The 27,468-nt window shown below is 40.8% G+C and overlaps 1 protein-coding gene across 5 annotated transcripts in view; it reads left to right on the top strand.

The window, feature by feature from the left end:
• Positions 1–14,838, top strand: part of MAP3K21 (mitogen-activated protein kinase kinase kinase 21) — a 52,190-nt gene extending 37,352 nt beyond the window's left edge. For 4 of the 5 annotated variants that reach the window (XM_019549847.1, XM_019549850.1, XM_019549851.1 and 1 more), the window contains exons 5-11: positions 1,499–1,739; positions 4,502–4,624; positions 6,366–6,482; positions 7,031–7,181; positions 8,445–8,539; positions 9,304–10,086; positions 13,667–14,838. In XM_019549847.1, the coding sequence (XP_019405392.1) occupies positions 1,499–1,739; positions 4,502–4,624; positions 6,366–6,482; positions 7,031–7,181; positions 8,445–8,539; positions 9,304–10,086; positions 13,667–14,088 (1,932 nt within the window). In that variant the 3' untranslated portion in view covers positions 14,089–14,838. The remainder of the gene's footprint in view (positions 1–1,498; positions 1,740–4,501; positions 4,625–6,365; positions 6,483–7,030; positions 7,182–8,444; positions 8,540–9,303; positions 10,087–13,666) is intronic. The other variant, XM_019549848.1, reaches the window with a different exon arrangement.
• The last annotated feature ends 12,630 nt before the right edge of the window (positions 14,839–27,468 follow it).

Genomic DNA, 27,468 nt, shown 5'->3' with positions numbered 1-27,468 from the left:
CTCTGTGAGCTGACCCAAGAATTCCTGGTCAAGCTCTTCTCCCTGGTTGGGAGGTCTGTAGTAGACTCCCACTGTTTAGTCTCTTTCCCCTCGACTGCCTTGTACTCTAACCCAAAGCACTTCAGAGTGGCCCTCCCCTGACTCCTTGCTAATTGTCGAGGATGTGTATTCCTCCTTAATATAGAGCACCACGTCCCCACCTCTCTTTCCTATCCTGTCCCTCCTGTACAACCTATAGCCCTTGACATTCACCGCCCAATCATGCATTGTGTCCCACCACGTTTCTGTAATCCCCACCATGTCCGGGCTGGTGTCAGCCAGCAGGAGGGTGAGTTCTTCCTGCTTGTTGCCCATACTACAAGCATTCCATCCTCTTTAGAACCACCCTTCAGTCAGCTGAAAGCTGCTATTAAATCCCCTCAGTCTTCTCTTCTCTAGACTAAATAAGCCCAGTTCCCTCAGCCTCTCCTCAGAAGTCATGTACTGCAGCCCCTTAACCATTTTGATTGACCTCTGCTGTATTTTCTCCAATTTGTCCACATCCTTTCTGTAGTGGGGGGTCCAAAATGGGACACAATACTCCAGATGTGGCCTCACAAGTGCCAATTAGAGGGGAAGAAACACTTCCCTGAATCTGCTGACGATGCTCCTACTAATGCAGCCCAATATGCCATTAACCTTCTTCACAGCAAGGGCACGCTGCTGGCTCATATTCAGCTTCTTGTCCACTGTAAATCCCAGGTCCTTTTCTGCAGAGTTGCTGCCTAGTGTCAGCCCCCAGGCTGTACTGGTGCATGGGATTGTTCCATCCTAAGCGCAGGACTTTGCACTTGTCCTTATCAAACCTCATGAGATTTATTTTGGTTCAATCCTCCAATTTGTCTAATTCTCTCTGAATCCTAACCCTACCCTCCAGCATATCTACTACTCCCTCCCAGCTTGGCATCATCTGCAAACTTGCTGAGGATGCACTCATGCCATCTTACAGGTCATTATTGAAAATATTGAACAAGACTGGCCCCAGGCCCAATGATACCGGCTGCCAACCAGCCATCGAGCCATAGATCACTACCCTCTAAGCCAGGGATTTCCAACCTTTTTGAATGTGGGGCTGGATGATGAACTTTTTATCACACAGTGGATTGACCAAAGGACGCCGCCCCCTTCTCCATTAGGAAGCTGCTGAAGGGCTGGGGGCGGGACAAGGGGTGGGAATGAAAACAGGCAGTGTTTACTTTTGTTTCCCATTGCAGCACCTCAGGCCTCAGAAAATGGCTTGACGGGCCGCATGGTGGACAAGCCTGCTCTAAGCCCAATGCTGCAGCCAGTTTTCTATCCACCTTCCAGTCCATTCATCTAGCCCACACTTTCTTACTTACTTATAAAGTACAAGGAAAATTCATAAAGGACTAATTTAGTATATTGCATTGTAAAAAAGACTAATAGTACAATTCTTTCTAATTTCCTTGATCCATGTTTGTGTAAATCATATTTTAAGGAGCTGCGATCACGTGAGGAAGAACTGACAAGAGCAGCCCTTCAGCAGAAATCTCAGGAAGAATTATTAAAACGTCGTGAGCAGCAGTTAGTGGAACGGGAGGTTGATGTCCTGGAGCGTGAGCTGAAAATTTTGATATTCCAGTTAAATCAAGAGAACCCTAATGTAAAGAAGAGGAAGGGGAAGTTTAAAAGGAGCCGGTTAAAACTTAAGGATGGACATAGAATTAGCTTGCCTTCAGGTTTGATGCCTTTTTTTTTTTCTTCCCCTGTTCACAGTGAACTATATAAACTGAGATTCCTTTGCTTTAACATCTAGATATTATATATTAACCCTGAAGATAGATGCCTAATATACCCATGTGTCTGACCTTTATTAGTATAAAATGTATAAAACAACTTTTCTTTTTTTCAAGAGAGCCTTTAACAGATATAACTAGAACTTCCAACTAAATCATATTTTGCAGAACATTCCTCCTTTCAGTTGATCAGTCGAAGATACTCTTCCTATTCAAAAATGTTTCTTAGGAAAAGTGTGCTATATTGGGATCCAAAGGATCATGAGTTCTTATTTGTCTGGTAGTTATTGCTGTTAATGGTATCTGAATTTCACTCACCTTTTTCTGCCCACTGCTTTGTTTACCCTACCCTTGATAAGATCATGTACTTGAACTACCAGCTCTGGATCTCTTAACAGACTGAGAGATGGCATAATATTGCTTCCTACAGAATTGGGAATAAATCCCATGCTTCTAATATGGGAGACACCAGACTTGCATTGTCCCAGAACAATAGGCACCTTCCAAAGCCAGAAATAGAACTCATGATTTATAGTCTCCAGTATTTTACTTTTGTTAGGCAAATTAGTAACCTACTAACAAGGTGTACATCAAGTTTCCCTCTCCTGGTTGGTGCACAGACAACTAAATGTGTAGCACAAATGACTGTATGTCCAGGGCTGAAAGTCCAGGATTTAAATGCACCTAATGACTTGCATAATGAACATTGTGTTTTCACCTCATATAATATTGGGGAAGTATCTTTTAAAGATGTAACATTTAATTTAATTAAATGCCCTTTAAAGCAGGCAGAATAGTTCCATAAAATCTGATTTCCCACATAAGCAAGTTCTGAGGTATTGGGGGAAACTGAAAGTGATTCAGTAGTGTAAAACAAAACTATTTGTATTGAAATCTGCAGAAGTGGTAGTAACCTTTCTCAGTGAGGACAAAAATGTGTAATCTGTCTTCTCAGAATGATGTGTCAGTTGACTGGTTTCGATTTAAGTGTTGCAAATATGCAGTTGGTATACAGATTTGCAGAACTTGAACACAAATGGAGGCTAAAACATCTGTGATGGAATAATTTTATTAATCTACCTCCTTATTGTCCAAACATGACCTTTGTCAGTTAGACTTTTTAATCACGTTGACCAGAAGAAAAAGATCAGAGCAAAGCTGATGATACCCATGTCAGTACACCCAGTGGGTTACAGAGGATATGCTGTTTTCACTTTCTGACGTGCAATATAACCTGAACATCATAGTATCTAAACCCTAGGGACATACAACCATGCTTTTTCCCCAAGTAGTTTTGCTACAAGAGTCAGTTTTTTCACTTACATTTCATTAAAGGTGTTGCTAGATAATCATAGGAAGTCAAAACTTAGAGAATCAGGTGAAAGATTTTACTAACATTGGTAACATCCTTTTACTGTCAGTCCAATAAGAGATTTTTATTACCATTTAATATTCTCATAGCTTTTTGGGACAGAAATAAAAGACAAATGGAACAATGCAAGGATGGTTTAGAGTGCTACTCAGCATTCTTCAAATGCAAGTTTTCCTGTCCTGAAGAAACGTACTTTGTCATAACACAGCCCAGTGGCTTACTATGTTAATCCCAATGTCTTCAAAAACTAGGTTTACATCTTGCCTTACTGACAACTAGTCTTTTGTGCTTACTATGTGGTTCCCATATTTTGAGGAAGGTAGTAATAATATATTGGTACTTTTAATCAAGTATGCCATTTAACTCCTGATCTTCCAAAGTCTTTAAAATGTGTGCACTCCTGTGACAGCAGTATGGTTATACTCCAACCTGAGTGTTTCCACTGTGTACCTTATTACAGATCTAGTCTTCAAATAGTATGTTTAACCCCCTCCCCCCCAATTCAGGTTATGGATCTTACTTACTGCACTTTTACAGTGTTTGTTTTATGCACCTAACAGGTCATTTTTGCGATGTTGGAAGTCTTGAAAGGTGAATGTTTGCATATGTATTTTTACATACATGCATAAAATCTTATCTTAATTTTGTTAACTGTAAAACAAAGCTAAATGGATAAATTTTGCTATGTAAAGTGTTGCAGTACTTAAATATTAATGGTAGGTTTATTTTAACATGTCAGACATATTCCTTGCAGTTAGTTCACTGTCTGTATTTTTTTTTAATGAAAATTTGTTCTGGCAGGTGTACACTTCTTTCATCAATTTTTTTGGTATATGTGAATTAAGTATGCTTAAACATGCCAACCCCCTCCCCCCCCAGCCCTAGAGATTACAAACCCTTGGCTATTCTGTAACAGGAAAAGTATATTTCATAGCTGTACAACTTCCCCATAATGCTTTGCCAACTTATAAAGGCACTCTGAAATCAAACAAGTTCTTACCATATCCTGTTTATCTTCAGTATTCCTGCTGAGCTCCAGGAAAGATGCACATTTTTTTGATGTCAGTGTTTATCAATTCAGCCCTCCTTGGGCTACCAGACTGCTTTCACAGTAGTACTTGGCCCATCAAGTGGTAACAGTAAAGCTGTGGTACCCCTACAATTGTGACTGAAGATTCAGACCAATAGCACTAGTAATGTACTCAATTTGGCTGTGTTACCGTAGAAAGAAACTAACAACTTTCTTTCTGACTAAATTACAGCAGTGCAATCTTTTAGAAAGCCAAAACTTTATTTAGAAGCTGTAATTTGTGTGTTGCTTATTTTATAACAGATTTCCAGCACAAAATAACAGTTCAAGCATCCCCTAATCTGGATAAGCGAAGAAGTTTAAACAGTAACAACTCTAGTCCACCAAGCAGCCCTACAATAATGCCTCGTCTTCGAGCTATACAATGTAAGTTTTCATCACTATTTTATTTAATTTCTTTAAACAATGTGAATGTTTGTTTGTAGTGCATTGAAATACTGGTAGCTGTAGCTTAGAGGTGGACTTGAACATTGATGTGATAGAATTACATGTTCCATGACAATTTACTGTGGATAAAGAAAGAATTGTCCTGGATTATTGACTGTTTTTAGGGATTATTTCAGGTTAACTGGCTGAAAAGAATGCAGTAAATTGTAATGCATCTCTTAGTTAAAATATTGCTTTAGGAAATTGTTCTTAAATTGGCTTTGGAAGCACTGAAAGATTCTTTTTTTTTTTTTTTTTTTAAAAAAAGGTAATAACAATTAGTAGATCTAATTTTCCCAGGTCCTGAGCATTCAGTTATTGCACTCCTCATTAAGAACGAAGGGAGTCTGATACAGCCTGTCCCAATGAAGCTCAAATTTTGCTTGAAAAAAGCTTCAGTGGAAAATTCAGGGGTGATATCCTTTTCAGAATGTTAACTAGTATAGTTGTAATGCCCCCTGCTCTCTTCTCCTCCCTCCCCCCACCTTTTTTACAGTCCTAAGAGAAATTAGCTGGTATTCACCTTCATTTAAAACTAACTTTTCATGCTAGCATGCTATTTTTGATTACTATTAGATCTTACCTGTGACACTCATCACCATAGAAACCAAACAAAGAAGCCATTGATTAGCTTAGTTCTAGAATTTTTAATGTTTTGGAGAGGTAGAAAATAATTGACATTTATATTTTGGAAGAGGCTTCGTCTGTGTAGGCTTCTTCCTGTGAAGCATTCCGTTTCAGGACCTAATTCTCCAAGTAGGATTTTCTTTTATAGAGCCATCAGGTATGCAAAGGTGGATTTCAAATGAAGAACTTGCTTTCTTTGAGTTTGGATTGCTAAGGTTTGTCAAAAAGCCCTGCTAGATCTTTCAAGGCTATTTGGCTCAGACAGCTTAATTTCCACATCCCTTGTGCCTGTGTAAAAATAAATACCCCCCTTCAGTGCTGTTTTTATCTTGATTAACTTCAAAATGTCTTTTGGTTAAAATTTATTCAAGTATGAGCACTTTGAACAAGAATATTTAATACTTGGTTGCTTGATTAACCCTCTGTCTTAATATCCTCTGGCTTCCAAATCTAAATAGCTTTCTAAAATGAAAGAATCCAAGCTCCTCCTCATTTAAAAACAAAACAAAAAAAACTAGTCAGAAAAAATTAACTCCATTTTTGAATGCTAATGCTAACTCTTTAGAAATTTGAAAACTCAGTTGTAATATCATAGCTTACTGAAGATAAATCATCAGCTATGATATGCAGAGTAGGTTAATTTCTTTAAAAGGGAATGGGGAGAAGGGTCGCAGCAAGAGAGCTCGAACTCGTGAAGTCTAAACAGTCTATACATGAAGCTGACTTTTAACAAGTTTTTAAGTTTGATATTGTTATGTCTGTACAATAACTTTGGTTGTGAGTAGATTTACCTCTCCAGTTATCAGCCTAGACCTGGCTTGATGCAGGAATCCGTTTAGTTGAATCATATCCACAAATCAAGGCCAATCCTTGAATGAGCAGTGCACCCTCACATTTTGCTGTAAATGCTAAGCTCTTATTAAGAGGTGCTTGGAAACTTTCTAGATCTGGATTTCTGTTCCAAGATCTAAAATGAAGAAAGAGTCAGTCCTTCCTTTGATTTATAAATTAAAGTAACTAAGATTTCTACTGCATTCTTTTAATTTTTCCTTAGTGCTTTCCAAAACAGACACAAATGCAACTAATGGCCGAAGAAACAGTGTGTATGTGTACCAGCAAGATGTAGATATCACAAGTGAATATGAGCTTCCCAGTGGGGTTATGAAAAAAGGCAAGATTCAATTCAGTTGTAAAGGGGTTGGTTGTATTAATTTTATAGCTGAATTCAAGTGATAGACTGAGCACGTATGCAGAAAATCTCTTCAGTGTTTGTTTATTGAAAAACAAAACCACATTTAATCAGATGGATATCTTGAGTGTGACACTGAGTTAATTTGATATGTTCATAAAGATATATGATCACAAATGCCCATGAACAAATGTATTAACCAAGTGCTCAATCTACCTCACTTACCACATTACTTTTCAATGTCAGATTTTGAGTCATAAGCATGAAAAAGAATCCTTCCTACTTTTTTGTTAATTTTGCACCTTCCTTTCCCGTTTACAAATTATTCCTTGCTTGCTTATCTTTTGAATTGTTGCAGTATATGTATGGGCTTTTCTATGGAAAAAATGCATCTCAGTCTTTCAATTGCACCTTTATTTGCTATGGGGTAAATGTTGTTAGAGTGGAGAAGTCTGTTCTGCCAAAATCTAAATATCTTTCTGATTTTGCAAGGACCATTAATGATCGCTAATCTACTTCTCCATCTCTAGTAACCTCAGATGACAGCAATAAAACTTGGGGAAGAAGCGCAGCTTTTCACCAAGAGGAATTTGAAGATGTGAAGAGAAATTTTAAAAAGAAAGGTTGTACATGGGGGCCAAGCTCTGTTCAAACAAAAGAGTGTGCAGATTGTAAGGAGAGGTATGACTACTATGTTGAAAACTGGTTTTTTGTGACTAGATTAAGTATGAGAGGAAGGGTGCTGTGATACCGGAAGGCTTGGCTGTGTCTATTCCAGTCATGCAGTTAGTTAGTCCAATAAAATATATCATCCACATGAATTCTTGTCTCTTGCACAGATCAAATATCCAAGTTGAGAAGGCAGTTCTGCAGCCATTAGCTAGCCAGTTGTAGCTAGGACTCCTCAAACTCCTCTTGTTTATTCATCTGAGAACTATTAGCTGTCCTCACAGGTGGCATCCTCTCATGAACTTGGTCTTCTCAGACCTTCCATCCCTACTCCTTTTGAGTATTTTCCTGAGATTCTGAATTTAACGAGGGAAGCAAAAGAAAGTCAGCATTCCTGTCACTTATACCATTGGGTGTTACAAGTTGAAGGCACGGAGGGCTCAAGCTTGGCCCCAGTGGACACTGTTAGTTAAAAGACGATTATTTTGCCTGTGTGAAGCATGAATACATACCATAAATGAGATTCATACCAAGGAAAACTTTTAAAAGAATCCTAAAATTACCTGGATAATTGTGTACTGCATTCAGGAAAATTTATTCTGACCTCAGAAAGCTCTCTGAGTTTTCTGAAATGTAATATTATTTCCCCCATGTCATTCTTAACATACATAAGTATAATGGTAGTTCATGCTAAAACAGTCTATCGTGGAGAAGAAAAGACTCAAATTTATGTTGTATATTACTAGCTTCAACCATGAATTCTACATTATTCATGTGCTGCAGATATTTTTTTTCCTGATTTTGAAAAGCAGTGTGCTTTTAAATAATTTCATTTGAGACCAGTAAAACCTCAGAGATTTTACTGATAATATTTCTACTTGTTACTTTTAGACCCGTTTTACTTTTTTTCTGGGAAAGTAAATTATTATCCAATTTTTAAATCTTTATCAGTTAAAATGGACATTTATGATTTGAAAGCATATCTCAGTATACAATCGTAACTGCTAAATGCAGCTTCCCTTTTGTACGCTTCTTGACTTGTTTTTGCATAGGTCTCCTGTAAAGATGTTATAATGCATTTTATAACCCCATATCAACCCACTTAATCTGTTTTAAGATCCTTTAAATTATAAAGGTTTTAATGTTGCATGCAGTGTACAGTAAATGTCTAATTTGCAAAACATTTATTCATTTTAGCCTGTGGTAGTTCCTAATAAACGTTTTATATAAATATGCTGGTCTGGACTGTGTCAAAAAGAATCATTCTTATTTCAGAATAAGACCCCTCTCTGACGGCAGCAATCCTTGGTCAACAATTTTAATGAAAAATCAGAAAGGAGTTCCATTAGCTTCACTATTTGCAGATGAAGGTAGGTGTTTATTTGTGTTAAGGTAGAAGTTGCCCTAATTATTTTAGCGCTCCACTTCTGAAAAGATTTATGCATACTCTTTACCTGAAGCAAAAATAGAACTTAAACTGCTTTGGTATATACATTTAAACACTGTACTGACATCTCAGTTTTGTGAAGACTAGAGGTTTTTTTAAGTAATCTTTGTCTGGTTCATTTACATTTTCTTTGTATTTTTTTTAATTATTTTCTCGATACTTAAGACTAAAACAAATTTTATTGTAAATTTGCTAATTTTCTTTAAAGAATGTACATTTGAGGACCTACATGCTGCCATGTAGGCCAAGGCTCTTTGTATTATTAAAATAGAGTAACTCTTCTGAAAAAGAGCTAAATCAGTTAAGCAGTACTTCAGGGTTGGTAGGGGCAGAGGAATCTACCTGCAAAACAATATAATAGTAAATAATATCTAAAAGACCAGAAATATAGAGTTAGGATTAAAATATTAATGAGAACAATTGCTGCTTGGTCATCATCCCCAGCACCTGGAAAGAATCTTCTTCAGGCAGTGTTGATGGTATTTCTCCAATGGCTTGAGGTGTCTCCTGTACACGTCTCAGCTCCATACAGGGTTTGCTTCTTTGAGCCTGTAAAATACATAAATGAGGCAGACTGCACTCACAGCAAAAATAACAAATATAAAAAATCTCGAGGTACATATAGCGAGCAAGGTAGAGGAAATTGCATTTTATTTTGAGTACTAAAGTATTAATACTTCGTTATAGGTGTTTGTACAGATCAGAGACTTTTCCCTGAAGATTTGGACTGTAAAAGACCAAAGCCAATTAAGTTGCCGAATCAGGCATATATTAATCTACCTCTTTGGAAGGATGATCAGGGAGAGAGTGCTATAGATCATGAAAGCTTTGAAGAAGGAACCTCTACTAGTTCTGCAAATAGTACTCCACAAATGACTCCTACAAACAGTCTTAATAGAACATCACAGAAAAAAAAAACTGACTCTGTGTTGTATGGATGTGCGGTTCTCCTTGCATCTGTAGCTTTGGGCTTGGACATTAGAGAGCTGAACAGATCGCAGGTTCCAGATGAACTCATGCTCAAAGAGGAAAAGAAGAAACGGGATGGAATATTTCAGCGTGCTTCAAAGTTTCGCAGGAGTGCAAGTCCTATACGATTGCAGTCCAAAAAGGAGGAAACAAATATTCCATCCCTAAATCCTTCTGCAAATACTGTGAATCTTCTCTCTGTCTCTTCCATTTCCACAAAATGCTTGCTTCAGTCTGACAGTGAAGATGCTTTTGTAAGCATTATGCCCAGTGATTGTAACCCAACCATTCCCACTGCTGGCTTTTCATCTGAAATTCCTGCAAGTAAGAAGGAACAAAGGGTAAAGCTGGTTCTTGACACTGATACTGCAATGTTAAAGAATCCATCTCCTATTCATCCTCTTAAGCAATCTGAAAATGTGCCAAATGTTTCTTCCTCAAAACTGAGGGTGTTGGGTCACCGACGAACTTTGTCAGAAGGAAATGCTTGCCAGACTACAAGTAAGTAATACAAAATATCAAAAAAGGAGTTTTTACTGTAGAAATGAAAATCCTATGGAACTGCAGTTCATCAGTTGCTGAAAGTTACTGATAAATAATAACAAGTTGTTAAAGGAGAGGTGGTCAGTTGGGGCACTTGTATATGTGCCCCAACTGGGGTGGGTTGGAGGAAGGAGAGCTGCTCTAATTAAAGCACTGTTGTGCCTTGTGTATCAGCATCCCTGCACTTAAAAATGGCAGTGGGGGTGCTTGAACTAAAGTTACTTTGACCTTTAGATAAAGCACCTCCACCACCATTTTTAAGCATGGAGACAGTGATACACAAGGCACAGGTGGCAGCAATTGCCACGCTCCAGCAGACTCGATTAATTTAGTCTGCTCCAATGCACTGGAATTCCAGCACATCGGAGCAGACTTTGCGCTTGTGTATGAGTGCCCTTGAAGTCCAGTAAAAATGTTGCTAATAAACAGCAATACAGGTTCACTTAATGTTTCAGGCTGCTTCGATGGAAGTCTGCTGGAACCTGCTGTGAACAGCATGCATTAGAACAGTATTGCCAATGAAATCATCAAAACTGGTCCTGTATTAAGGAGTCTCTTCATACTTTGGGTCTTGAAACAAAACTACCAAGCATAGTAGCTGGCATTGCTGTTTCTGCAAATGTTGTAGTATTTGGGCTTCAGGTGGCAGAAAGAAATCCTAAACATAGTTTTAAAATAGCTTGACAATTGGTCAGTTGAGGCTGGTTGGTGCCCTATGACTACTATTCATTTATTGAGTTATAGAAAAACAGATTTGAGCAATCTTGAAGTCCACAAAATAGGCTGTTGCATAGGAAAATTCATGCCTTTGAATTAGTTAGGACAGGGTGGCACTTTAGTGACTGCTTTCTGGGAGTCCAGTCACATGCTGGATGTTTAACAGTTAAACCAGGGCTGTCCAACTAGTGGCCTGTAGACTGCATGTGGCTTGCAAAGGGTTTGGTTACACCCTTCAGCTCTCACCTGGCTCTAACAGCAGTCAGAGTCTCCAGGCCCTCCCCTCCTTTCTCCAGCTGCTGGTTACTGCCTCTACCCCAGGGGATTGGGCAGTACAACACAGCTGAGGGTGAGTCTGGACTGTGGGGCAGTAAGAGGGAGCAGGTGATGGAATCTGGGCCACTGGCAGGGGGAGATGAAATTGGGACTGCACTTGGGGTGGTGGGGGAGAGTGCAATGGGGCATGTGGCCCTTTGGAACTTAACAGTTTATAGTTTCTAGGGTCGGAAGGGACCTAGGTGAGCAGATCATCAAGTCCAATCCCCTGCCATGGCAAGAAAGAGTACTGGGGTCAAACGACCCCAGAAAGGTGTTCTTCTAGCCTCCTCTTAAAGACCCCCAGGGTAGGAGCCTGCACCACTTCTCTGGGAAGTTGATTCCAGATCCTAGCCACCCTGACCATGAAGTAGCGCCTCCTGATATCTAACCTAAATCTACCCTCTGCCAGCTTGTGACCTGTTATTCCTGGTCACTCCTGGTAGTGCATGGGGGGGAACAGGGACTTCCCCAGTGCCTGCTGGTCCCCTCTGATTTTTAGTTCAGGACTGCCCAACTTCTAAGACAAATAGAAGCTTAAATCTTATCCTCAAATCTACTAGTAGCAGAGAGAAATGGGTAGTTTTAGTTATTTATGATACTAGAATTATTTTGTTCTGGGTAACATACCGAGAGCTCTTGTTATGAATAGTATTGCTCCACAGTGCAATGCAGTATTCTTCAGACGCATAATTTATTTTTGAATTCCTCAAACTGTTCTTTTTCTCTGAATGTGTGTGTGGGAGGACCACTTAAAGGGGCTTGAATGGAGCAGCTGACAGATGCAGTTAGGCCCAATTAGGTGGTTACATGACTGCGAGGGGAGCTCCTCCATTGGATGAGGGCTGGGCAGCCAGGGTATAAGATCTGGCCCTAGGAGCTGAGTCAGGGGCCAGTGGAGCAGCATAGCCCAACCTGAGTACAGCACCTCCTGAAACACCTGGAGGTCAGAGTAGGAACTATTGGGATGGAAGAGGTTTCTTCTGGTCATGGGTAAAACCCGAAACTGCACCCTGCTGGGGTTGGATGCTGTGATGGGGTAGACTCCAGGAAATGCCACACCTGTGCCTCCCCAGTAAAACACAAAGATAGGGCGCTATGGAGCCTCAGCCCCCGATTGCCTTGTGGGTATCCCATGGAAGAGAAAGGTTAGGGGAGCATACCCTGGCAGAAAAGCATAGGGCACAGGCCCATAGAACAAGGCCTGAGGCAGAGGTCAAGGTCCACTGAATGGGGCCTGATGCCAAAGGGGTGTAAGGCCCAGGAGCCTAGTGAGGGGCAGTGTAGTGGCCCAGAGGGACTAGAGGCTGAGTTTGGCCTGTTGTGGGACAGAAAGCTGGAGACCATGTAGAGTAGGGCCTGTGGGTGGGCTGAAAGACTGAAGTACTGTATTTTCATGCATATAGCCTGTGGGCTATACACATTTTTACAAACTTGATGGATGGATGGATGCAGGCTATACAAGAGTGTAGGCTATGCAGTCTTTAGAACAGCATAGCCCATCCCCGCCCATCCCCTGGCAGGATTGGCTTGAGCGCAGCTGGTGGTGGGGAGCAGGGCTGCCTCTTTTTTTCCCCCCCCATCCCCCCCTCCACTCACAAGTCCTCATCCCTCCCCTCCCCTGCACCACTTTTAGCTGGCTCCAGCTGCGGCGGCCGTGCCCAACACAGCCCGCACTTGTGGCCATGTCTCAGGGGCGGGGAGGCTGCAGGCAGGCAGTGAGAGTCTACAGCGAGCCTTGCAGGTAGGCTGGCTGAAATGTCTGAGTGATGAAGCCCAAAGAGTAGACCCCGGGATGGAACCCAAAGGGATGTGCAGAGTAGGACAGAATGGGTGAGGCCCAGTGAGGGGCAGTGTGATTGAGGCCTGGCAAAGGGCAGAGTTTGGCCAAGCAACAGGCCAGAGTTGCCAGCAGTTTGGGTGCCATCTGCAAGGCATGAGATGGTAAATAGGTGGTCGGAGCTGTGTGTTTTGCCCTTGGCATCAGGGCTTATAATGGGCAGCTTCCTGCATTTTCATCTATTTTGTGACCTCAAGGCGTGGCAAACAAGTGAGGGCAGACTGCCCTTGACAGGTGGGCAGGCCAATGTTGAGCTTGGCTGGGGACAGCCCCCTGTCACTGTGTGTTTATGCCTTGCTTAAACAAAATGATTTGAAAAGATAATCAAATTTTGCCCGCTTTGTTCCAGTAATGGCATGCATCCAGTTACTGGGATGACAGCCTACTTCTCTTCCTCAGTCAGTAACTCTGCGTTTCCAGCACGAGAATAATATTGACTCAAAGGAATTATTTCTGTATGAGGTTTGACTATCTGAGCCAGATTGTATCTGATGGTGCTGAATATTTATGGGACATCATTAATTCCTACTAAGTTTTTATAAATTTTAATGAAGATAAAGTTCAACCATTAACACTTGCTTTCTTTGCTTGTCCTCTTTACAAATTTGAGGAAAGATAAAGTTACAAGTGATCATCTAACATTGTCTTGTCTTCCCTTTGATCTAGCTAATGGAATACCTTCAGCTAATGGAGTCTCCAAGTTGTCTACTCTCCCAGTTTTTGGAATCCTTCCTTCTCCATCTCCACAAAGAAGCATACCAAGTGATATGTCACCACAAAAACAAACAAACATCAATATTATATCTAGACCTCGACCTTCTTCTCTGAGAAGCAAAATAGATTCTTGGCAGTTACTTCCACAGATTATAAAACCAAACTCTGCAGAGGCAGATTATTTAGAAGGTGATTTAGGCCCGCATGTTAACTTTTTACCAGATTCTGAGAAGAGAACTAAAGGCCATATGCCCTCCTTACTTGATGTTGATGTGGAAGGTCAGAACAGAGACTGCACAGTGCCTTTATGCAGGATGAAGAGCAAGACTAGTCGGCCATCTATATATGAACTGGAGAGAGAATTTCTATCTTGAGTGCTTTGCGGTTTAAAGTATTGTGGGTTTTTTTGTTTTTCTTTTTTTTAAGGAGAACAAAAATTAAAAGTTCTTGTCCATCTGATGTTTCATGCTGCTGTTTTCTGAAGCAATGCGGCCATTAGTACCAGAAGTTTTGTAATGAGGAGCAATTTCTAAAGTATGTAATAAGGTGCCTATTTTGCAGTTTTCTTAAAATGCCAGCTAATAATTTCAAAAGCACAGTGTTGTAAAACTATTCTGGATGCATATCTAAACACACATTGACTATCTAAATTAATTGTATTCCTTTCCCTCAAAAATATCAGGCACACTTTCTCTGCTGAAGTCTAACATGTGCATTAAAGAACTCATTAGCATGCAGAGGAATTCTTTCCAATTTCAAAAAGAGTACTCCTGCAAGCAGAGGATATGCATGCAAAAATCTCCTTGCATACTATAGAGTTTTTTGATGCCAGTCTAGTAGCAAATTACATTTTGGCATCAATTTTATATCATGGAGGTAACCAATACCAGCAACTGAATTCAGAACGTTTTTTGGCCTTCATATTATTGATGGATACAATGGTTGAGGGCAGTTGATCCAGCCACTGTCTAAGAAATTATGCTGTTTTTGTAAACACTTAAGTTTTAGGCACAACTTTTAACTTTGAGAGGGTTAATTGAAAGGCTGCAACTTGGTTAAAGGCATTAGACATACTTTGTGAGGCAACATTCCACTTAAGTTAAAAAAAAATACATTTGAATTTAGATATTTGTAATCAGACTTTCTTAAAGATTACAAGGTTTGCACTGAAAAGAATATTCCTGATTTTTTTTTTTTCCCTTCCGTAAAATAATACCTAGCACTCAGGTACTGCCCCTTTATGTGGGAGAAACTTTTATTTATTTTTTTCTTAATTAAGATAAAAAAATGCATTTAATTGCATTTGTTCCTAGCACAATTGTAAACACTTGTATTAAATATTAGGCTTTATAAGAAAAATCATTGTGGCCTTCAGTTTCCCAGTGACAGCCCTGCTTTTCATGTTGAGGTGTGAAAAGACAAAAACCTGATAACACTTGGTTTCTAACTCAGCTATCCCCAACAGAGTCAGGTTTTGTTTTTGTTTTTTAATGTTGTGGAGGAAGGTGCACTTTACCTGCAGAGCTAACACAGTGATTAATTTAAAAACAGCTTTCAGTAAATGCCAAAGAAAGTATGCAATGTTCACAGTCTTACAAACATGCTATGCAAAAGCATTGTTAAAAGTTAAGAAGTGTTTTCTTTAATTCTAAGCTTTAAACTAATAATCCCTAGTATCTTGGCAGACTTTGGGTCATGTGTCCGATGCAGAAATAAAATAACACAGTTGCAAAATTTCATTTCCCAGCATGACATTCTTGTTTAAATGATTTGTCTCTCTCACCCCTTAAGTCTGGGATTTTATGTTATTGTTTAGCAGAAGCAATGAAACTTCAGCATTAAAGCCAAAGGCTGGGGAAGCAATTCTCTGATCTAAAATTATGATGCGCTACATTGCTTATGTTTACGGTGAGCAATAAAAACAGTGAATCATGCAGACGGGAGGAGGTAACTGGTCAAAAAAGCTCACAATATTCAAAGTGGAAATTAAAAGAAAAATATTTCTTAAATTGTAATATTCTTTAAACATACTTAGGTACATTAACTTACACTTTTTGCAGCCAAGAAGGACTGTATAGTAGGTTATTAAATTACTGTACTTTTCAAATCTTTCTAATGTAATCTGTCTGAAGCAGGTTACTGAAGAAGGATTTAAACAACAAATACAGTAATTTAAAACTAAAACATTGAAGTTCAATATCAGTATGAATACTACACATTTTTAAAACTTAATTACAACATCAAGTTATATACTTGAACATAGATTTAAACCTTTAAATTAAATCTGTTTTACATTTAAAATGTAATGAATCACTTTCAAAGTGTACATAATTACATGTTTGGCTCACTATGAAAAACATGGATCAAATCTTAAATATAGGGTAGCAGCCTGTTGTTAATTTGGGGGCTGAAAATTAGGTATTGAAATACAATATATTCTTAAACTGTTTCAGGATAGACTCAATCTATAATATTGAGAGAAACAGTTGATTGGATTGTTCAACTCCTAGGGGAAGTTGTTCTATTTAGCTTTCTACAAGAAAACCTCAGGTTCTGTAGTCTTGTCTTGTAAACTTACTTGTGTGCATAGTACATTTTTCCTTCATTGTGAATGCTGAATTTTGCAACCTAGCTCCTTCTGTAATCAACAGCGACAGCACAAAAATATTTTTGTGTGCTGTGCTTTTCTTCTGTCATAATGACACGATATCATCTGTGTTTAGCAAAATTCTCCGTTTGATTTTTAGTGAGGAGTTCTGCTTTAGAAATGATTGGCATACTATGGGCCAACCAGCACAGTGTACTTCTATTAGGTATTATATACTCTAATGTTGCATCCCCAAGGGAAAACATATGCAAGCCATTTACAAAACTTTTTTTTTTCTTCTGATGGAGTCTCTATGGTATAATTCTTCTAGGTCAGTCCTCATTCATATGAAAGGATTGAAATAAAATTTTACCATGTTTTCGCATTCTATCTTTAAAGTCACCACATGTATCTTACCTTGTTAGGTTTTTAAAAAAAAGTAATCCTCCATGTGTGTTGCTTTATTACCTTTTATTAAGTAAAAGATGCAACTATTTAAATATAAGTGACCAGATAAAACAGTACATTTATATGGATTATATTAGCATCTATTTTGAGATGCTTAAATTGTAAAGGCTAAGAAACCACTTGACATATTGTTTACAAAACCCAGTGGCTGATTTTTTTTGTTACGTTTGCTGTAGCCGGTTGCACCATGTTTTGGAACTTCTTGGGGAGGGGGGAGAGGAGGATGGTCTTTATTATTTTTGTATCTTAACTTCCTGTATAAAAGTTTTGTAAACAAGAACTGAACATCCTTTCCTAATCCGTCAGAATGTAAGGATGCAGCTGTCTATATAGTAAAGCGAGTAATATGAAGTGAGCTTCAATTCACAGAAGTTTAATTGATCAACCTCCCTATCTATGTACTTTGGTCACTCTAAACAGTGCAGATCTATCCTGCCTCCTAATTTAATGTTACCTAGATTACTGTAGGTGGCAGGGGGTAAGGGGAGAAGGGTTGTTGGTTTTGCTGTTGTTTTGTTTTGAGCCTCTATGCACAAGTAAAATGCAAGTAGTGGTAGTCTGCTCTTTCACATATGTAAGATAAATTTGGTTGTTGAGTTTCTGTTTTTGTTTTGTTTTTCCCCCTGTAGATCCCAATGCTCTTGCAATGGTAGGTATGTAGTCTCTGTCCTCCATATTAATAAATAAGGGTAATTTAAACTTCATAGCTGTTTACCCAAACCTGCAAATCTTTCTTTGAATGAATACTCATTCAGTGAAGCCACTTGGGCCAGTAAAAGGGAGCAGTATAGAGTGAGAGCTGATGAGCCTGATCTAAATATTGATAGCATTAGAAATCCAATGGACTACTTACTTCCACTAATGCTCCTAATGTGTAGACTTAACCCTGTGTCAGCTGCAGCATAAGTAGAGGTTTCTAGTCCTTTTAATGTGGTTATGAGCATATTATCCTTTTTTAATAAGAGAGTCTCTCTTGTTTCAGGTTGTTTGTATTGAGTCAGAAAGATCTCTTTTTGGAATACAATTTACAAGGTGGTTATGAGCCTCGTAAATTGTCGAAAGTCAGTAGGGATTAAACACTTTTTTTGGAAAATTTAATCCTGATCAGATCAACTCCTTTTCTCTCTTAGTGACAAGTTTAACTATGTATAGTGAGTAGCAGCTTTTAAAATAACTTGTTTACTTCTTTTTCTGCATGGCTTGATAAAGTGAGTTCAGAAGTAACCATCTCATCTTGGCATGGTCAGGAGACCTAGGTTAAAGACCCAACTCTGCTGCTTATTTGTGGGGGGAAAGGGATTGGAGCAGGGGGGAATTCTTTAGCTTTCTATCTGCAAGAAAGGGCTAAGAGCTACTATGCATTACTCTAAAACACTTTATCTGTCCTAACTACTAATTTAGTATTTTATTTATAAACCATTTTTTCTGGAGTAAGTAGCTTTCTCCATGTGTTTACTAGTTAAGGGAAATGGTAACAGTTCTAAACTCTGTCATGGAAATTTAGTGCACAGAAGTTGCCTCCACTTCCTTTTGAACCAGAAGTTTCCAGCAAACAAAGTATGTATGATTTAAAATATGACTGAAAAGTCTTAACCATCTTACTACAGTACAGATTCTCTTGCATAAATAATTCCCAAATGTGTAATGATAGGTATAAATTGTAAAATTTAGATCTGGATTTCAAACTAGGGGTTTTTGAGTCAGGTCCATAATTATGTTCTTAAGAAGTTATTGTTCAACAGTGGCAGCTGTTGTTTTAATCTTAACTCTTACAGCATATGTTGCTAAATTTTTGTCTTTCCTCTCAACTCCATCACAGCTAACTGTTACTTTCCTGTATTTGAATCATAGGTCTCTACACTTTAGCAGTTCCTGATTACTTTTTCTTATTCTTGTTCTATATACTGCTCATGTACAGCAGTATTTTGACATTTCTTGTTGAAGATGGTGAAACCAGATAACAAGAAAGGAAAAGAAATTAGGTGGACATCTTGTTGTACCAGCCTCTGGGTCACAATGAGATCATGACCCAGTAGCAGGAGCTGTAATTGGCTTTTACAATCTGTTTGCCCTGTTGCCTTTTCTCAGTCTTAGCTGCAGCCCCTTTCACATATTGACCCCTGTGTCTAAGGTAATGCAGGATATGACATGCCTGTGGAATATAAGGTGAGAGAACCCTAATCACAGCTGGTGGGAGAAAGACTTATTATTATTATATCTTGTATCCTTTTGCTGAGTGCCATATTTACCTGAATCCAAATCTACTTTGAATTGGAATTTAAGACAATCCTTCCATAATTAGATTCTATAAATGGTAATTTTTTCCATGTTTAGAATCTAATTATTGGAAGATCATCTTAAACTTTGCCCTCCTCACTACTGCAATGAGGCCAGATAGCCCCGCTTCATCTCCCCTTTCCTCCCTTCCCCCCCACCTTTGGGCCTGTGCTTACCATCTGTTGTGGCTCTAGTTGTAGCCTGGGGCATAGAGCAACATGGTAGCTATAGCTGGGACCCAGCCAAGCAGCAGTGGCGGTAGTAGCTTCAGCCCTGGCCTGGGCTTTGACCTTGTCCTGTCCCTGGGGACAGAGTTGCTGCCGCTGCAACTGCTGCTACCTGGCAGGGGCAGGGAGCAAAACCACTATGTGTTGCATGCTTGGAGCTGGTGCTGGAGCCACACCTGCAACAGGATAAGTACTGATGGTGGGTGGGTGGTGGTAGGGGCAAAGGCAGTGCAGGGGGGCAGAGGTGGTAGAGAGCGGGTGGTGTCATGGGTGGCAGCCACCTGCCACCTTACCTTGCATTCAAATCCAAGACAAAAAGCTCTTTTCCCTGTGCTGGGGGGGAAGGGGGGAGGAGGAACTTGTCTTGATTTCAAGTAAATATAGTATTTGAGCCACTCCACAGGAATGAAGTTGGAACTGAAGTTCTCAGTAAGAAAAAGCAAGCATCATGGTTCCTATTGTTTGTGACTATATTACTTTGGAAAGCCTTTGATGGAGACTTAAAGGAGAGAGGGGGGTTCCATGGCCAGTGTAGCGGAAGTGCAACAAATAGCTAAATTTCTAAAACAGGAACAAGCATCTCTGAGGGTATGCAGCCATCTTTTGGAAGGTACAAGAGAGGAAAGATTGGGAGAGCAGAAGGGGAGAAAACAAATATAAACAGAGAAAAGGGAAGAAACACCAAAATTAAGAAAAACAGTTCTATAGTCACTCATGGTTGCTGGAGACATTGAATGGTTGTGATTTATAAAGGGTTACTTTTATTATCCATAACATTGGATTCTAGCAGTACAAAAGTCTCAAAATGGGGTACATGACCTACAAAATCTCAGAAATACTGCTCTGAAGTTATAGATAGAGTTCTTTCTCTTAAGTCAAACATCTAGGTAATTCAAAGCTACTATTCTATAAGGATTTCATACAGACTAGATACTGATCTTTGCCCTTTGAAAATAAGCAACCTTCAGTTGATTTTGTGCAGCAGGTCCTCTTACCAGTATTAGATTGTGTTGCTACATGAATGAGAACCTCTAAACTACCTTGGTACTGCAGAAGAAGCTACTGATGATTAACGGGTATACCTTCCTAAGTTAATGAAGCATTGCATTGTGGCTGGTATTAGGAACAGAGATGTTAAGGAATTAGTTGATGGAATGGGTTTTTTTGTTGTTGAAAAATGCAAACTCAACTAAACTTTCTACAGAACTATTTCAGCATCATTTTCACCAGGAAGGTTTTTGAAGTCCATACACAGAGCCAGTCCAAAGTAACCAGCCACTCAGTGGCTAGGATGCTCCAGAGATGTGGAAAGTTTTGCTGTGCCAAATTTAGAACCTGCATCTGGATTTTCCATGTGTCGGACAATACCAATGGACCAATGACTGTTCTAAGCTGAGTTTTTCTTTTCACAAAAAATAATTTCTAAAGGTCTAGTTGTCACTCAAATGGGGAATGAAAAGAAATGTCAGAACCAATACTTTCTTCTTTTTTTTTTTTTTTTTTTTTTATTTTGTGAAACAGTGACTTTCCATTAACGGTCACTTCAGTCACTTCAGCTGCTTGCAGATGTTTAAAAACAAAAAAACCCCAAAATGGCTTTTCACTTCAAATTGCAAACTCGTTTGCTGAGCCCAGTTGCATGCCTGGAAGAGGCAGCATGGTAGTTGAACCTGGGTGCCCCAACATCTGTATAGATTGGGCACTTTAATGGGGATTTTTTTTGGTGCTATTATCTAATTTTTTTTGGTGCTATTATCTAATTTTGGCACCCCAGTTAGTGCTGTGAGTCTGTTCCTGCTCTGTGGTCTGGGTCCCTGACTCACCTGCCACAGCTTGATGGAATTGTAAAGAGGGGGTTCAATGATGTTTCCCTCCCCCAGACCCAAAGATGGGATACTTATGGGATTGCCATTGGTTGTTCTCAGGACTCCACCTCCCCTACACTTCCTCCACTTGCCAGCCACGTCAGTCTTCATGCCGTATCCCTGACTTAGGGTTATGGCACAGGCATAGCCCTGAGGTGAATCCACCTCCACAACTGTATACATGGTGCAGGCTTGGGCAATCAGCCTGACTGCCCAGGTTCCCAGGTTGACCCTAAGGCCTTAAGTGCTGGCGGGAGGGTATATAAAGCTGGTTGACTCTCTCAGGGAAAATCGCCGTCCTAGAGCCCCTAACGCTCTGGGGCTGGGCTTTGCAAACTTCCCGGCCAGGATCCAGCTCCTGCCCTCACTCCCCTGCCCCTGGGCAGAGTCATTAGTTCTGTTGCTATTGGCACGCTGGGTCTCAGTGTGCCTGACATTCTCCCAGCTGGTCCTCCCCACCGTCTGGCGGTGTTTTTAAATCTTTTGGAGTGGCAGTGGCCCCAGCTAACATCAGCTGACCACTGCCCAGCTTAAGGAACAGCCTCTTGAAGAGCCAGCGAAATGATGGCTCGCACAACTTTCTCCACTCCGGCCTGCCTAGGAGGTAAGTTTTCTGGGGCATGGCTGTCCCTGCTCCCTTCTTCGGGAGCTCCGGTGTCTGCCCTCAGTGTTTCCAAACCCTGTGGGGGTTTCCCCTGCCACAATAATAGCTGATTTGGTTCATCTATTAGATAAAAACACCAAAAAATCCCCACTAAAGCACCTGATCTATAGAGATGATGCAGAGCCAGGTTGAAGTAACACGCTGCTTCCAATAAAGCACATTTTTTTTATTTATTTATTTTAATGTCTGCAAGCAGCCTTTGTCCCTAAAAGTGCTTCGCTTTGGTTTTTTAGATTAAACAAAAATCATTTATTGATGTCCATAGCCTGTATATGTTCCATTGTGTATAGCCTGTATAGATTCCACCCCCTTATCTGCCTCCTGTAGAGTCAGCTGCCTTCTTCAGGGGGTCTGATAACTAGAGCTGTGCAAAGCTTCAGTAGCCACCTTGATTTAGAGGAGATCCGGCTCAATTCGACGACCAAATCTCTGAATACAAATCGAATCAGGAGGCCAATTAAAAGGTCCAAATTGAATCAAAAGCCTCCAAATTGACTGGGAAAAGATTTGGCGCCGCTTCAGCCATAGACTGAACAGGCAGCAGTCTGCACCATGCTGGATGCAGCTGCCTCCAGCTGGTAAGTCTTGTGGTGGGTGGAGGGGGGAGGGAAGGGGCATAGGGGCACAGATTAATGTCCCCACAGTGAGGGAGGGATTGGGGCTGGGACAAGCTGCCCAGCCAGGGTGGGAGGGGGCGGTGTGGCTCAGGGTGGGGGAGAGGAGGGTGCGGGATGTGGGTACAGCAGCACTGGGAGTGGGAGCTATGCCCTGCTGCGGCACCTGCATCCTGAGCCCTCCTGCCCCAGCTGCTGCTTGCCCAGTCAGGGCAGGAGGGCATGGGATGTGGGCACAGCAGCACTGGGAGCAAGAGCTATGCCCTGCTGCCACTTTCCCCCTTCCACCTGAAGCGAGCCACACCTGCACTGCACCCCCTGCCCCGGCTGGACAAGTAGCTGCAGGGCATAGTCCCCGCTCCCAGTGCTGCTGCACCTGCATCCTGTGCCCCCCTCCCTGAGTCCTGCTCCCCTTTGCCCCAGCTGGGCAGCTTGCCCCAGCCCTAATCCCTCCCTCATTGTGCGGGTGTTGATCTGGCCCCCCATGCCCCTTCTCTCCACCCACCACAACAGATTTACCAGCTGGAGGCAGCTGTGTCCAGCATGGTCGAGCACTGCTGTCTGTTTAGTCTATGGCTGAATCTCCGAAGTGGCACTGAATCTTCAGATTCGATTCAGCCAGACCAAATCAGGACAGTGATTTGAATCTCCAAATCAAATCACTGCCCCTCTGAATTGGCCAAATCTGAAGCAAATACTTGCTGCTTTGCACAGGCCTACTGATGACTCACCTCAAGCTCCCCAATCTGCTGTGCTGAGCAGCATCTGCCACTACCATGCACCACCATCCCCAGCTGTGCTCTCAGGGGTGCTCTGTCATCCTATGAGATCCTTGAAGGGTGCAGGGTGTGAGAGATCAATTCTATAAGAAACAAATTGGTTTTTGAAATGAAGTCCCACTGAATCCAGAAAAGTTATGGAGGGCTGCCTTAAAGCTAAGAAGGTTGAGAACCACTGTTCTATATATACTGTTGCTGGTGTTGATTATATGCTTACTGGATGTCTACTTTCCATCCCAGAACTGGCTATATTTCAGGGATGATCAAAGTGATCCCTATGTATTTTAAACCCTCCTTCATGATAACTTATGAGGCTGGCTCAGTACTTGTAAAATAATTTGAAATAATTCTATTCACATTTCCAAGGCAACAAAGTGTTACTGGTTTAGGGTTTAACTGCCCAAAGTCTTTGGCATTACTAACTGGAACTCCTATTAATTAATGTATGTTAGATAACTGGGTTTCTAAAAACCACTTCCATCAACATGTTGCCATTCAAATCCAAGCTAAGATGAATAAATTGTCACATAATAAAAAGTGAATAGAGAAATGATGCTTCCTAAACATGAAAGCATTAAGTGGAGCAAATGAATGCAATTATTAGATGTTTGCTGCATTAAAATAGTGTTCAGAATAAATTGTAAATAACTGAGGGAAGAACCAATTTGGTTTGCCAGTGATTATTTTCCCAGGGAGTTAAAGATTAATTTAAGATTAATTCATTCTCCTTAGTGAAGTTTAACAGCTGTACTCATTGTGACAAGCTCAGTTGTTAGAAGGAGGGAACGTTGCTTTGGGCATAATCCATCAATTCACATACTACAAGAGGCACTACTATTTGTGTCAACGTTTACAGCAATTCAATGTGTGTGTGATGCATTACATGTAAATGTTATAGTATAAAAATATATTTGCTGTTTTTTCACAGAGAAAGGAAATATATAGCGTTTTAATTTGAAGGCTTTTACAAGTACAGAAAAGAGGAAACAACAAGTAACAAGTGTGGGTTTCCTAGGCATGGCAAGCTTCTTGCTAGCAAATTTTAAACTACTTTAGAAATAGCCATGAGAACAAGCATGGGAGATGTTCATTAAACATCTTCATTAAAAGTGCTTCAATAAAATAGGTAAATAGTCTTACTTTGCAGATGAGGAGACTGAAAGAGATGTTGTGACTTGCGTGATATTACAAGTCACTATCACAGTATGGCTTAGAAACCAGGCCTCAAGATTCCTATCCCTGGACCACACTGTCTGTTTCTAAATAAGAAAGCTTACAAATAATTTTGTTTTGAACTTGATGGCTTCAGCTCTAACTTCCCCAAAACCTTGCAGAGGGCTCTCCTAGCTTTTTGCAGGCCTTGTACCAGTAGAGAAAGAGAGGCATTCTGGAAAGAGGCTTAACCATTCACACACATCCTCATTTGGTTCTCGCATCATATGTGATGTTTATGACTGCTGTCAGAAGCAGGAGTACTCTGCAAACTGTCATGGGGCCCTATGCATCTGTTTACCAGAATAGAGACAAGCAAGGCTACATTACTAGCATTCATGAACATCAGCTTTCTAGCCAAAACCAGGATGTGCCAAAAAGTGCTGGCCTGAGGAATGTGTTAAACTTTGAATGCCTCACTAGTGATGGAAAATAGAGTGCAAAGTGGATAGATAATGACAAGATGTGATGGAAACCAAAGGCAACCGAATTAAGACAGGAAATACTGTGCACATCTTTACCCAGAATCATTGACCTGTAGAATTCATTGCCATAAGGGTGCAGAATCAATGCAACAGGATTATAAGGAGGCTTGAATTTCATGGCCATTGGTAATGAAGCAAGTATGCACGCTAGGACACAGCTACACATGAATCCTCAAAATGAGATTCTGAGTAGTTGCTGCAGGATCAAAAAGACCCATGTATTCCAGAGCCATGCTCTGCTTGTTAGGGTTGTTTCATCTTGCCTAATAAGCACAAATTCAAGTACCATTCATTAGAAACTTTAGAGAGGTTGACTCCCACCACTGCCACCAGTACAGACTGTCATTAAGGAGAGCCCCCTAGAAAGGAACAGACATTCCATTAGCAAAGACCTCAGGACATGCTTCACTCTTCAGCAGGTTGGGAACTCTACAGTATATGTGGGCACTACTAGAAGTAGAAGAAAACGAAGTTACTTAACAGAAACTGAGCAAAGAACAAACGGTCAAAAAGCCCAAGACTAAATTAATTCAGACTTTGCAGGTTAGTCTAAGCTGCATAGTTTGAACCAATAAGTAAGTGAACAGACATTTACTTCTGAGTCCAGAAATGCAGCCGCATGCCTACAGTGGCCCAGGCCAGAATCCAGGAATGGTAGAACAGCACCATTCTCCGCTGGAGTAGACAGCTTGGGCCAAGGCTAGTCTGTCCACCCTGGAAGTGGGGTTTTGCAGAGGAGGTGCAGAGCATGCTGAGATAGTGGGGGACTGTGAGTTAATTTGAATCTGGAGGGGATCTGGGACAGAAATTCAATAAACCAATTTAACCTCATTCAATTAAGTCTGGTATTACATACATCCAGGTTTATCTTAAACCAGTTTTTGCCATTTGAAAGCAGTTCACGTGTGCTGAAGTTCTATCGTGTTACAGATTTTAACTGGTTTCTGATCCTTCATATTTGTTTGTGTGTAATTTATGTCCTTAGCCCTTGAGTTCTTCACATTAGATTCCTGCCATCCTGCCCCTCTTCACTGATGTCAAATTTAGACAGGACTTTGCTACTGAAAGACAGCTAAGGAGCAGGAAGTAAAGACTGCCCTTTATCTAGGGTTGCCAACTATTCATGAATTTATGGACAGACAGCCTGTTTAAAAAAATGGTTAAAAGTCTTTAAACAAAATATTTAGATGGTCGTAAAAATCAATGGATGCCTGGCAACCATGCTTCCTCCCACAGCTGCCCACTGAGACCTTCAAGTGTTTCTGTAAACTCTTTGGGTCTTGCATGCAGAAGACTAAGCTTTTCTCCTCACTTTGCCCTCACAGGGGAAGTGAAGGCAAAGGGAGCATATCCATGCACAGGGTGGAAGGGCTTTGAGTGTCCCTGTTCTGTGCTAAGTTCCCCTGTCCACCCTGTCTCCTACCACCTCCTAGATGTGCCCCCTGTGCATTCCACTGCTTCCCTACAGTTTTCCGAATGGAGAAGATGTTTGCTGCTGAAGCAGAGCAGGCCTTTTGGTGCTGCAACAAGTCAGGGAGAAGCAGCTGCAGCAAAAGGGTGCTGCTTACAGCCCATTCACAACAGTAGTGGGTTTCTCTCTCCTATCTACTGCAAGGGGAGGAGCAGTACATGGGGGAGAGAAACCTGCTGCTCCCCGCAAGGGGAGGAGCAGTCAGGAGACCCTTTGCATCTCAGCTATCTCAGAGATAGCTCTACCTTTCCCCTTCCTTGTACTGAGAAGGGAATTTTATTTGGGAAAGAGTGTCTGATGCCTGGAGCAGTTTCTGGAGTGTATAGGCAGGCAGGAGATTACGATGTGAAGTAGTTGGGAAAGTTGTCTCTGTATTTTGGTACTTTGTACACCCTTTACCTTCTACGTTTAAAAAAAAAACAAAAAAAAAGTTGATTGGAAAAAAGTGTGCAGATTGTCAGTAAAAAAACCCTCAAAAACAAACTTGGATTAGCAACCCTGCCTTTGTTCCCTTGGCATGGGACATGAGAAGGGGCAGGGCTAGAATTTACTCTATGGGTACTTCTAGAGCAAAAGCATCTCAGGTAAACCTGATGTCAGGAGCTGGGGCAACAGACAGGCTAAACTTCCCCAGCTAGTCCTGTTCACTTGCATAGGCCTGGTTGCCAGTAGCCTATCAACCCCCAGCTGGCTGCAGTTGCTTGCATGGGCACAGCTGCCTGCTTATAGCCAGCAGCTCTTTCATTGCCCAACAGGCTATTGGGACAAATACTTCTCTGCCTAGCCTTAGGCTAATGATTTCTTGTTCTTAGTTTTCTCGCTCTTTGATTCTTTGTTCCTGGTTTCCTCTAATTGGGATCCTTGCTTTCCATCTTTTCTGTTCCTGATCCCTCTGGCCTGTGACCCTCTGTGACTCTGGTTCTCAAGCTATTTAGCCTCAAGCCCCTGTACCTCCTATTGGAAAATGCCAGCTATGAGCTTTCACTTTTTTGACATTTTGAAAAAATAATAGAGCAATACTTTTGTTACAAAGAACTCAGAAAAAACACAAGAGCTCAGTGTCTAAGGATTCCTATTTGACATCTCTTGCTGTATTTCCACAAAC

Source organism: Crocodylus porosus, unplaced genomic scaffold, assembly GCF_001723895.1.
Source record: "Crocodylus porosus isolate Cpor-Errol unplaced genomic scaffold, CroPor_comp1, whole genome shotgun sequence".
In the NCBI taxonomy this organism is placed as follows: Eukaryota; Metazoa; Chordata; order Crocodylia; family Crocodylidae; genus Crocodylus; species Crocodylus porosus.
The sequence above is the reverse complement of the archived record's forward strand: the minus strand, read 5'-3'. Positions and strand labels throughout refer to the sequence as shown.